Source organism: Gopherus evgoodei, chromosome 8, assembly GCF_007399415.2.
Source record: "Gopherus evgoodei ecotype Sinaloan lineage chromosome 8, rGopEvg1_v1.p, whole genome shotgun sequence".
Classification (NCBI taxonomy): Eukaryota; Metazoa; Chordata; order Testudines; family Testudinidae; genus Gopherus; species Gopherus evgoodei.
Genome location: NC_044329.1, coordinates 107,936,639 through 107,947,624, shown reverse-complemented (window position 1 = coordinate 107,947,624; position 10,986 = coordinate 107,936,639). Strand labels below are relative to the sequence as shown.

The window sequence follows — 10,986 nt, the reverse complement described above, 5'->3', positions numbered from 1 at the left end:
AGGCGGTTAATTAATATTAATAACTAGACAGTAGGGAGGGGAAGTTTCCTCCTTTCTGTAGGAATTCCCTTGTGCACAACGATTACTAGCAGCATGAGGATCAAGGATAAGCACAGATACAACTTTGTGCTTGTTGGAGCTGTGAAGAGATGATTTTGGGGCCCCTTTTTTCTGGTATGTGGAGACTAGATATGACTACTCTTAAATCTATAGTATCTTAATCAGCAGGAAGGCACAAAGGTGTTTATGCCCCTTCTACAAGGGATGGATATGCTACTTCCAGACTATGCTTAAGAAAAGGAGTAGAATCCTGTTTGTGCAATATGAAAGGTCCCCATTGTTTTAAACACCTCTGACTTTGACACCCTCCCTGGTGTCTCCACTGCAGCTAGTATTACAGTGTATGCAGATTCGAACCACGTTAGCAATTATGTCAGCTGCTGTATCAATGTATTGGATATGCCTTTTTCACCAGAATCATGACTGGAAGGGGCCTCGAGAGGTCATCTAGTCCAGTCCCCTGCACTCATGGCCAGACTAAGTGTTATCTAGACCATCCCTGCCAGGTATCTGTCTAACCTGCTCTTAAAAATCTCCAGTCATGGAGACTCCACAACCTCCCTAGGCAATTTATTCCCATGCTTAACCACACTGACAGTTAGGATGTTTTTCCTAAAGTCTAACCTAAACCGCCCTTGCTGCAATTTAAGCCCATTGCTTCTGGTCCTATCCTCAGCAGTTAAGAAGAACAATTTTTCTCCCTCTTCCTTGTAACAACCTTTTATGTACTTGAAAACTGTTACCGTGTCCCCTGTCAGATTTCTCTTTTCCGGACTAAACAAACCCAATGTTTTCAATCTTCCCTCATAGGTCATGTTTTCTAGACCTTTAATCATTGGTTTGCTCTTCTCTGGACTTTCTCCAATTTGTCCACATCCTTCCTGAAATGTGGCGCCCAGAACTGGACACAACATTCCAGTTGAGGCGTAATCAGCGCAGAGTAGAGTGGAAGAATTACTACTTGTGTCTTGCTCACAACACACCTGTTAATGCATCCCAGAATGTTTGCTTTTTTTGCAACAGTATTACACCGTTGATTCATATTTAGCTTGTGATCCACTATGACCGCCAGATCCCTTTCCACAGTACTCCTTCCTAGGCAGTCATTTCCCATTCTGTATGTGTGCAACTGATTTGTTCCTTCCTAAGTGGAGTACTTTGCATTTGTCCATATTGAATTTTATCCTATTTACTCAGACCAATTCTCCAGTTTGTCCAGATCATTTTGAATTTTAATCCTAGCTTCCAAAGCACTTGCAACCCCTCCTGGGTTGGTATCATCTGCAAACTTTTTAAGTGTAATCTCCATGCCATTATCTAAATTGTTGATGAAGATATTGAACAGAACGGGACCCAGAACTGATCCATGCAGGACCCCACTCATTATGCCCTTCCAGCATGACTCTGAACCACTGATAACTACCCTCTGGGAACAGTTTTCCAACCAGCTATGCACCCACCTTATAGTAGCTCCCTCTAGGTTGCATATCTCTAGTTTGTTTTATGAGAATGTCATGCAAGAGAGTATCAAAAGCTTTACTAAAGTCAAGATATACCACATCTACTGCTTCCTCCCCATCCACAAGGCTTGTTGCCCTGTCAAAGAAAGCTATCAGGTTGATTTGACATGATTTGTTCTTGACGAAAATACATGGTGACTGTAACTTATCATCATGGCCTTATTGGCTTCTACAAAGCTGTCTTGGTGCACACCCATCAAGTGCATTGAGAAGAAAATCTTGGCATCTAGCCCTTACTGGCTCAGCTGCTAATGCCAGGGCTGTGGGTGTCTTTTATATGCTGAAATATACTTCACAATCTTGTCATACAGTGTGACCAGCAAAGTGGTATAGTCACAGATGTAGTTAGGGAAGTCCTCCCCCTCGAAGAGCCAAAATGGAGTTACAGTTCAACAATTGTGCTAGAGCCCTGCTTGGGAACAGGGTTAAAACACTATACACCCATCATGACTGAATGCTCCTAGTGACTTTGGGTGCCCCACTTCACACACCTTAATGGAGACTGAGCTTGAGGGTTGGTGCTCAGCACTCTTGGAAAATCAGGCTGCTTTAAGGTTTCAAGTGGGACACCCAAAACCACTAGTCATTTCTGCATGTGTGGGCCCATGTTTTGTGGGGTCAGCTACAGGGCTGACTGAAAATGTAGCTCTTTGTAGTACAAATGGGGCTTGGGCTCAATTAAGATTTAAGGGGCCATCTTTAGTGTCTAATAATTTTCCTACGGATGCTGTCACAAGCGCATTGTGACACTACACAAGTAACTCTATTAATATTTTTCCCTCATGCCTGGAGCTTCAAAGCACAAAATGTAAAATAACAGTTCTTGGATTTAAAAGCAGTAGTCTTTCTTACTGCAATAGTGTTCTGTAATTCTATCAGTAATGGATTAAATGGAGCATCCTCACAGCCCTGGGATGGATATGAGAGCTTCACGTTAAGGAAAATATTTTGTGGGCCCCAGAAACTGAAAATTACTCTGATATTTTAAAATACTACAAGAGAATAATTTCTAGCTCAAAAGTGCTTTGAAGTATGTGCACAAAAACTCTTTGCTGAAGGACTGCTCTGATCATCGTATGCCTTAAAAATTTCTTTTGGAAAAATTGCAAGACTGGAAACTGGATGTCTGTTTTTTCACTAGAAACCTGTCACACGAGGTATTCTAAGCAGCTGTCTCTGCGCTAAGATTTGCAGGTATAGTGAATGTTATGCTTGTGAAAGGTGTGCTGGCTTTTCACCTATGGAGATCAAATTCATTGGTGAATGCAGATAGCCCTAGCAGTGAAAGTGAAATTTGGCCGTAGATGGTTCCCTATCATTCTGTCTCAGTGCTGAACTGGAAGATCCTCCTTTTGGGCTTATTATGCCTGGGGTCTGTTGGGAAGCATGCCGTAAATTTCTTCGAGATGCTGTGATATTTCTCAGGGGGCCCAAGACTGAGTGTCACCTTCTTTCCATCCCTTCCAGTGAGAGGGAGGCTTGCTTGTGCTTAAGTGGCTGTCAGTCACCCAAGCATTCTCCTCAGGCCAATACTACACCTTTGCTTTGCAGATTAACAACAGGTGCACTGTAAGCCCCTGTGAAATCTGCCTTTTGCATTCAGCCATTACCCACTGAACACTCCCAGTAACACCAGCTGTGCTGTGCCCAAAGGAACAATGTACACACCAAGTTGAATAATTCAGCTCAGGATCAGCTCCTCTTACAATACCACAGTAGGGAGTTATGCTTATGGTGAAACCAATCATAAACTTATTAAAAATCAAGATTTTAAGAGCTAGTGAGACAGGATAATGGAAACAGAAGGGTTACGTATAAAACAAAATCAATAGGTGCTTTCTAGAGACTAAATTTTTAACAAGCCAACCCCCTATCTAAAGCAGTCTTATCTCACCCAAAGCCTTGTGAATGTAACCACACTGCCCAATTACTTCCCAAGTGCAGGATAAAGGGGTGTTCTTTGCCTCCTAGTAACCCCCTCCCCAAAATTAATGGTCTTTGCACAGGGCCAGGCTAACCCCCATGGCTCGTTTTATCTTGTGTGCTCCTTTGCTGTTGACTCTGTAGGTAAATAGAGTGTCTGTTGTGTTGGCTTAGAATGCTTAATTTACACCTGGCAGAAAATACACATCTTGCCTCCTGTCTGGAAGAAACCTCTCTTTGGTTGGTGCCAGATGTCAATATGTATTTTCCATGACTCCTTAAATATCATCTGTAAATTTAGCATGAAATGGAGGATCAGTGTGACATAAGCTTGTATGGGAGATCTCATGTGACCCTCTTTGGTGAACTGGAATGAGCATGCCAGAATCAGAACATTCTTGGCACTGAGGCATTCTTGGGGGTCATAGATGTTCAGGTGGAAGGTGTGCACAGGGCTGTATAGAGCCACAAAGGCCTGGGTGAAGTAGTAGAAAGTGGATCAAACCAGTGCTCCATGTATCCCCATTTTTCAGGTGGGGAAACAGGCTCAGAGAGGCTAAGGAATGTACCCAAGGGTATATAGTGAGTGGGGGAAGAGCTAGACTAGAGGGAACAGGAGGGTCTCCTACAGAGCTGGATTCCTAAGCTGCAGAGGGCTTTGAGGAGATGGGGAGTCCCCTAGCATAGAGCCAGGGAGGAACCTTTAAACTGGGGGGCTCTGGAGGGGATGGTGGCTCCCCTAGCACAGGGCTGAGGGTGGGACCCCCAAGCTGTGGGTGATCTGGAGGGGTTAGAGGGTCCCCAGCACAGGGCCGGGGGGGTTCCCACGCTGGGGGGGGCTCTGGAGGGGCCCCTAGCACAGGGCCGGGGGATCCCCACGCTGGGGGAGCTCTCGTGGGGGAGGGGGTATCACAGGCTGCCCCGCCCCCGGCCGGCGGGAATTGACTCCCCGGCGGGGCCAGGCCGGAACCTGCAGCGGCGGCCCCGGTTCCCGGCCGGCCCCGGCCTAGCGGCGCGCACCATGGCGGCGCTCAGGGGCCCGGCGCGGCGGCTGCTGCCGGGGGCGCTGCCGGGCCTGGGGCTGCCCCCGCGGCGGTACCGGTACAAGGAGAAATGGGTGAGGGGGAACCGGGAACCGCCCACACAGCCCCGCGCTCCCCCTGCTACCTCCCCAGGGACTCCCCCAAATCCTCCCCGCCCCATCGAAATAACCCCCCCGCCCCGCTAATCCTCCCCCCACACCCCGCTGACCCCCCCCAGAGCTTTCCCCCGTATCGTTCCTCCAGGGACTCCCCCAAATCCTCCCCGCCCCATCGAAATAACCCACCTCACCCCGCTAATCCTCCCCCCACACCCCGCTGACCCCCCCCCCGAAAGCTTTCCCCCGTATCGTTCCTCCAGGGACTCCCCCAAATCCTCCCCGCCCCATCGAAATAACCCCCCCACCCCGAAATCCTCCTCCCGCACCCCACTGACCCCCCCCGAAAGCTTTCCCCCGTATCGTTCGTCCAGGGACTCCCCCAAATCCTCCCCGCCCCATCGAAATAACTCCCCACCCCGCTAATCCTCCCCCCACACCCCGCTGACCCCCCCCAAAGCTTTCCCCCGTGTCGTTCCTCCAGGGACTCCCCCAAATCCTCCCCACCCCATCGAAATAACCCCCCCGCCCCGCTAATCCTCCCCCCACACCCCGCTGACCCCCCTCAAAGCTTTCCCCCGTATCGTTCCTCCAGGGACTCCCCCAAATCCTCCTCACCCCGCTAATCCTCCCCCCACTGACCCCCCCCCTGAAAGCTTTCCCCCATATCGTTCCTCTAGGGACTCCCCCAAATCCTCCCCGCCCCATCGAAATAACTCCCCACCCCGCTAATCCTCCCCCCACACCCCGCTGACCCCCCCCCGAGCTTTCCCCCGTATCGTTCGTCCAGGGACTCCCCCAAATCCTCCCCGCCCCATCGAAATAACCCCCCACCCCGCTAATCCTCCCCCCACACCCCGCTGACCCCCACCAAAGCTTTCCCCCGTATCGTTCCTCCAGGGACTCCCCCAAATCCTCCTCACCCCGCTAATCCTCCCCCCACTGACCCCCCCCGAAAGCTTTCCCCCATATCGTTCCTCTAGGGACTCCCCCAAATCCTCCCCGCCCCATCAAAATAACCCCCCCTCCCCGCTAATCCTTCCCCCGAAATCCTCCCTCTACACCCCATTGACCCCCCCCAAAAGCTGCCACCCCACTATCCGCCCACGGAATTCTCTCCCCACACCCTGGGACTCGGCCTGCCCAGAACCAGAGCCCAGCTACTGGCTCAGCCCCACTAACCCCCCCCAATCCACCTCCTGCATTCCCTACTAACACCCCAAAATCCTCCCCTGCCCCTGAAATGTTTCCCTTCCCCCTAACCCCCACCCATCCCCTGAAATTCTCTCTCTCCCCCACACCCTACTGATACCCGAAAAGATGCTCCAGCCCCCTTGCTAATGCCTCATCGAAATTCTCCCTATCCACCCTTCAGCTCAGGCCACCCAGTACCAGAGCCCAGCTACTGACCCAGCTCCTGGCCCCCATGCCCTACTAAGTTCCCGAAATCCATCCCCTGCACTCCCTGCTAACCCTGGAAATGTTTCCCTTCCCCCCCCCCCCTCATCCCCACTAACCCACTCTGCATCTAAAAATCATTCTACTCCCCCTCTAGCCTTCTCAGTAATCCCCCCCAAATCCTCCCCCCAAAAATCATTCCTCCACCCCTCTGCTAATTCCAGCAGCCCAAAATTCTCTTCTTCCCCCCCCCCCACCTTAGGGAGGGATAGCTCAGTGGTTTGAGCATTGGTCTGCTAAACCCAGTGTTGTGAGTTCAATCCTTGAGGGGGCCATTTAGGGATCTGGGGCAAAAATCTGTCTGGGGATTGGTCCAGCTTTGAGCAGGGGGTGGGACTGGATGACCTCCTGAGGTTCCTTCCAACCCTGATATTCAGTTAATCCCCCCAAAACCTAATCCTCCTAGCTAATGGCAGATCCCCCTCATTCTCCTTCCCATCCAAAGCCCCTTGTCTAGTATCTCCTTTCTCCAGCCCCAGGCGTTCTGTCTCTTTCCTATCAGTAACACCCCACCACTATGAGTCCCAAGGCCTCCTTTTCACATGTTGCTTCTATGGCTTAATTTCTGGTTCCACACGGCTTTAATCGAGCTGTAAAAACATGCTGAAGCGAGGCCGTGTTCCATTTCCACTCTGCACACCCAGTCTTGCTATTTTCAGACTGAATGCAAATTGCCCTGCTTTTCTGTGCCTTAGTTTCCCCATCTGTGCAATGGGCAGAACAGCTGCCTCCTAGCAGGGCTGTTTTATGTCTGGGTTGTTTGGGACTCAGTTAAAGTTCCTCCTGGGACAGGTGCTGGCAGAAGTGCCAAGTGTAACCGTGGTAAAGCAGAGCCTTGCTCTTGATCATTCCAATCACAGAAGTGGGGAAACATCACAGTGTAAAAGTGTTTGGTTCTTTCATGTGCCTAACCTTTCAATTCCTCTGAAGGCTGGCACTGCTCCCAAGATCTCGGCCATCCGGCTGGCTCTGCAGAACTTTGACATGAACTACAGCGTGCAGTTTGGCAGCCTGTGGCCCTCGATCCGCGTCAGCCTCCTCTCGGAACAGAAATACGGCGCGCTTGTCAACAATTTCTCTGACGCCGACAGGGTCAGCCGAGAGCTGAAACTTCTAAATGCTGTGGATTTTGTTTATGAATCTCAGAAAGCAGCTCAGCATGTGCACGGGGATTCGCCTGTAGAACGAGTGAGGGGTGAGGAAACAGCACCCCAAGAAACCCACAGAGAACAGTTGTCTGTGGAACAAACACAGGTGCCATCATCGCTTTCTGCGTCCATCAGCCCCAACATCAAGTGTTACACATTCTCCAAAGGAGACATCAGTCGGTTTCCTCCGGCAAGGTATGGCACTCGGAAGCTTGTGGCCTGGAACTCAGGAAATCTGGGTTTGGTTCCTGTATCTGTCACTGGCTTGCTGGGTGGGCTTGGGGAAATTGCTTTAATCGCTCTGTGCCTCAGTTTCCCCATCTATAAAATAGAGATTTTATACTGCGTTCTTTGTAAAGCACTTTGAGATCTACTGATGAAAAATGCTGTATAAGAGCTAGGTATGAACTGTTCTGTCACACTGATTGGAAAGTTTGAGCCGGTTGTGCTGTGTATGTACGTGTTACAATTCTTTTCCCCTACCCCCTCCTCAGAAACGGATGTTCAGCCTCTGGGTCTGAGGCTACCTTGTAGGAATCATCTTCCAATCTGGGCCTTGTAGAGTAACAGAAATAAAAGCCATTCGCCCCCTCCCCCCCCAAATTCATCACATACAGCATTGTATTTAGCTGCATTGAACTTAAATTCTACATGTTTCCTCTGTAGCTCAGCTGCTGGTTCTACACAGCTTTAATGGAGCTTGTGAAAACATTGTGCTCGAGTGAGGTGAAGAAACGTATTAGGGTTTGTAAAATACGTACAATATAGGGATATTTAAAGCAGACACAGCACTAAGCAATGTACTTTGAGGAATCGTTCTTTGGTGGCCTGGAAATGAACTAGGTCATCATCAAATCGGTGTCTTCCATCTGGAACATTGTATTTTTCTGGGATTGTATGTTCTGGTCCTTCATCAAACATACCTGATGGGTAACTATCTCTGGGAACATGGCGTTCATGTGTTTTCAAGCTCTGTATCTTGACTTTTGTTCAGTTTTTCATAATACACTTGGTTTTCAATTATCTCTTGGAATTTCTAGACCAGACGCTTTAGGAACCCTTGGCTACTATCTGCTGGATGCCGCATCGCTCTTGCCTGTCTTGGCTCTCAATGTGCAGCCTGGTGACTTAATCCTTGACCTCTGTGCAGCACCTGGTGGCAAGACGCTGGCTCTTCTGCAGACAGGATGTTGCCGTAAGTAAAGTTGGCAATCCTACCCTTCACCTGTTCACAAAGATACTTCAGGGTATAGATGGGGTTAGATGGTTAGCAGGTGTTCTTTGCTCACTATGACAGAGTTGAAATGATAAATTCCTTATAGTCCCCAATTTGACTTTCTGCTCCCTCTCCCCAAGCTATATTGGCATGGAGTGTTCTGCAAAAGCCCATCGGTTATTGTCAGGTGGGTTTTCCCCTCTGACCACTCTCCTGTGATTATAGGGGCTGGGCAATTGGGACATCAGTTTGTCTCTGTTTGTTGGTTTTCTTCATGTTCTTTTTCTGTGTGTGTTCTGTTGTCTCTCTCATGACAGGGCACCTGGCTGCCAACGATATCTCTGCTTCCCGCAGTAACAGGCTGCGCAGAGTTCTCTGTAGCTACGTTCCTAAAGACATCAGCGCTGATGTGCGCATCACATCCTGGGATGGAAGGAAGTGGGGGGAACTGGAAGGGGACACTTACAATAGGGTAAGTGACTGAAAATATGGAAAAGGCAGATCTGTCTAGCCGAGTTTCCTAGCACTGGCAGAGGAAAATGCTGGATGCTTCTGAGGAAGGCAATAATTTATTTATCCAACTACGCAAGGTGGAGAAGGGGGAATTCTCCCCTTAAATGTTGATCTGCAGGAGAGAACCTGTTGTTTAATTTACCTACTCTTAGCTGACATAATTTCATGTTGTCGCATTTGTAGCTATCAACCCTTTTAAAATCTAGCTCTCAATCTGCCTATCCCCCGGACTCATGAGCAACCTACCGATGACAATCCAGTATGTGTACCTGGACTCTGATACCATGGTGATAGGCACTATCTAGACAGCTGACTAGATCAGAATATGTGCAGGGATAGTGGAGGAACTGGGCAAAGGAAAAGGACTCTGAACAAATTTCTAAGCTTTAATCAGGTGGAGAACTGAGCTGAGATCCCAGTCCTCTATCACACAGGTGCTTGTGGATGTGCCGTGCACGACTGATAGACATTCCGTCATGGAAGAGGACAACAACATTTTCAGTCGAATGAGACTGAAGGAGCGTCAGATGTTGCCGATGCTGCAGATGCAGCTGCTTCTGTGAGTGAGCTTGACCCTACCTGAGGCAGGCAATCTGTCTGTCCACCCAGGTTCTCATACTGGCTGCTGAGCTGAGTATAGAAAACCATACCTCAGGATGGGAGAGATTGGAGTCAAATGATACCTTGTTTGGAGAATTCATGTAGCTTCCTTTAACTGCAGCATCTGAGTGCCTCACAGACGTTAAGAAACTTGTATCCTCACAATACCCCTGTGAGACAGGAAACTTTAGCATCACCATTTTACAGATGGGAAACTGAGGCGCAGAGGTGGCACCCAGGGATTCTATAGCAAAAAAACAAATATTGAAGCCAATCTTTAAAATCCCAACCCAGTCCCTTAACCACAAGACCATTCCTCCTCTGCATCCTTTCTCAGCCTGTTCTGTGTCCCTGGAGCATGTGGCTGAATGAACTCTCAGTCTACTGCTTATGGTCTCCTTTCCAGCAGAATGACCCATCCTGCTTCTGTTTACTGTTTGCCTCACTGTGGGACAAATGCTTATTATCATTGCAGTGTTAAATTCTCCTGCAACTGCAGTGATAGCGTGGAGCCGTCTAGACTGCGGCATCCAGAAGCCCTGTCCATCTCTCACTAGCCAGGAGGCTGGCTTCCCCTCTTCAGCAGACAGTCTGTGCTAATGACGCACACAGTCACAGCAGGGCCTTACTCCTTTACATCCCATAATCATCCTTTTGTTCCCCTCCAATCTAGCGCTGGACTCCTCGCTGCCAGACCGGGAGGGGAAGTGGTGTACTCCACGTGCTCCCTGTCTCAGCTGCAGAACGAGTACGTTGTTGAGAGAGCTGTTGAGGTAGCAGAAACCGAATACAACATCAGTGTCCACGTTGAAGACTTAAGCTATTTCAGGAGACTCTTCCAGGACACATTTTCTTTCTTTGCAGACTGCAGGCTGGGGGAGCTTGTCCTTCCCCACCTCACGGCAAACTTTGGACCCATGTACTTCTGCAGATTACGCCGGGAACAGTAGGGGTGTCGGCTTTTTGACCCCCTCTCCCTGGTGGAGGTGAGATTGGGCAGTTTGTCTTCATCCAGCTGCATCTCTGTTGTGACGTTCTGAATGGAGGTGATCTCACTCTTTTCCAGGCTGTAATGAAATACCCAGAGGTTCCAGAGAGAGAACTGCTTTGTGATTCTTTTAAAACACCTGGAGGGACGTCTGCTTCTGTGCTACAAACACTGAGAATAAATGATGCAGACATGATAAGACTGTAATGTGTCTTCTCTGTTTTTGGAAACAGGGCTTTCCAGGATCTCGCTAAAATTTGTTTGCAACTCGATTGTTTTTCTTCTCCAACCTCCTCTGCTTATTTGTAAAATAACCACAGAGGGAATTAGTGCTCAGAGCGGAGGTTGAGCACTCTGGAGTTTGCTTCTGGTTCTGCAGCCACTTGGCCTTAAGCAAGTCACTTCGTGTGTCACAATTCCTC

General features: G+C 49.2%; 1 protein-coding gene across 2 annotated transcripts; it reads left to right on the top strand.

Moving 5' to 3' along the window:
• The first annotated feature begins 73 nt into the window (after positions 1 to 73).
• Positions 74 to 10,765, top strand: NSUN4 (NOP2/Sun RNA methyltransferase 4). 2 transcript variants are annotated; one of them, XM_030573349.1, is made up of 6 exons: positions 74 to 174; positions 7,030 to 7,442; positions 8,288 to 8,442; positions 8,781 to 8,935; positions 9,411 to 9,535; positions 10,250 to 10,765. In XM_030573349.1, the coding sequence occupies exons 2-6, from the start codon at positions 7,084 to 7,086 to the stop codon at positions 10,524 to 10,526; spliced, it is 1,071 nt and encodes a 356-aa protein (XP_030429209.1). In that variant the 5' UTR covers positions 74 to 174; positions 7,030 to 7,083; the 3' UTR covers positions 10,527 to 10,765. The 2 variants fall into 2 exon arrangements, with proteins under 2 accessions (XP_030429209.1, XP_030429208.1); XM_030573348.1 differs by lacking the exon at positions 74 to 174 and adding an exon at positions 4,525 to 4,620.
• The last annotated feature ends 221 nt before the right edge of the window (positions 10,766 to 10,986 follow it).

Bases quoted from the DNA above. Each gene is read 5' to 3' on its own strand.
- NSUN4 (XM_030573348.1), top strand. From the start codon at position 4,525: ATGGCGGCGCTCAGGGGCCCGGCGCGGCGGCTGCTGCCGGGGGCGCTG. The intron at 4,621-7,029 runs GTGAGGGGGAAC...ATTCCTCTGAAG, and splicing joins ACCGGTACAAGGAGAAATGG to GCTGGCACTGCTCCCAAGAT. The intron at 9,536-10,249 runs GTGAGTGAGCTT...CCTCCAATCTAG, and splicing joins CTGCAGATGCAGCTGCTTCT to CGCTGGACTCCTCGCTGCCA.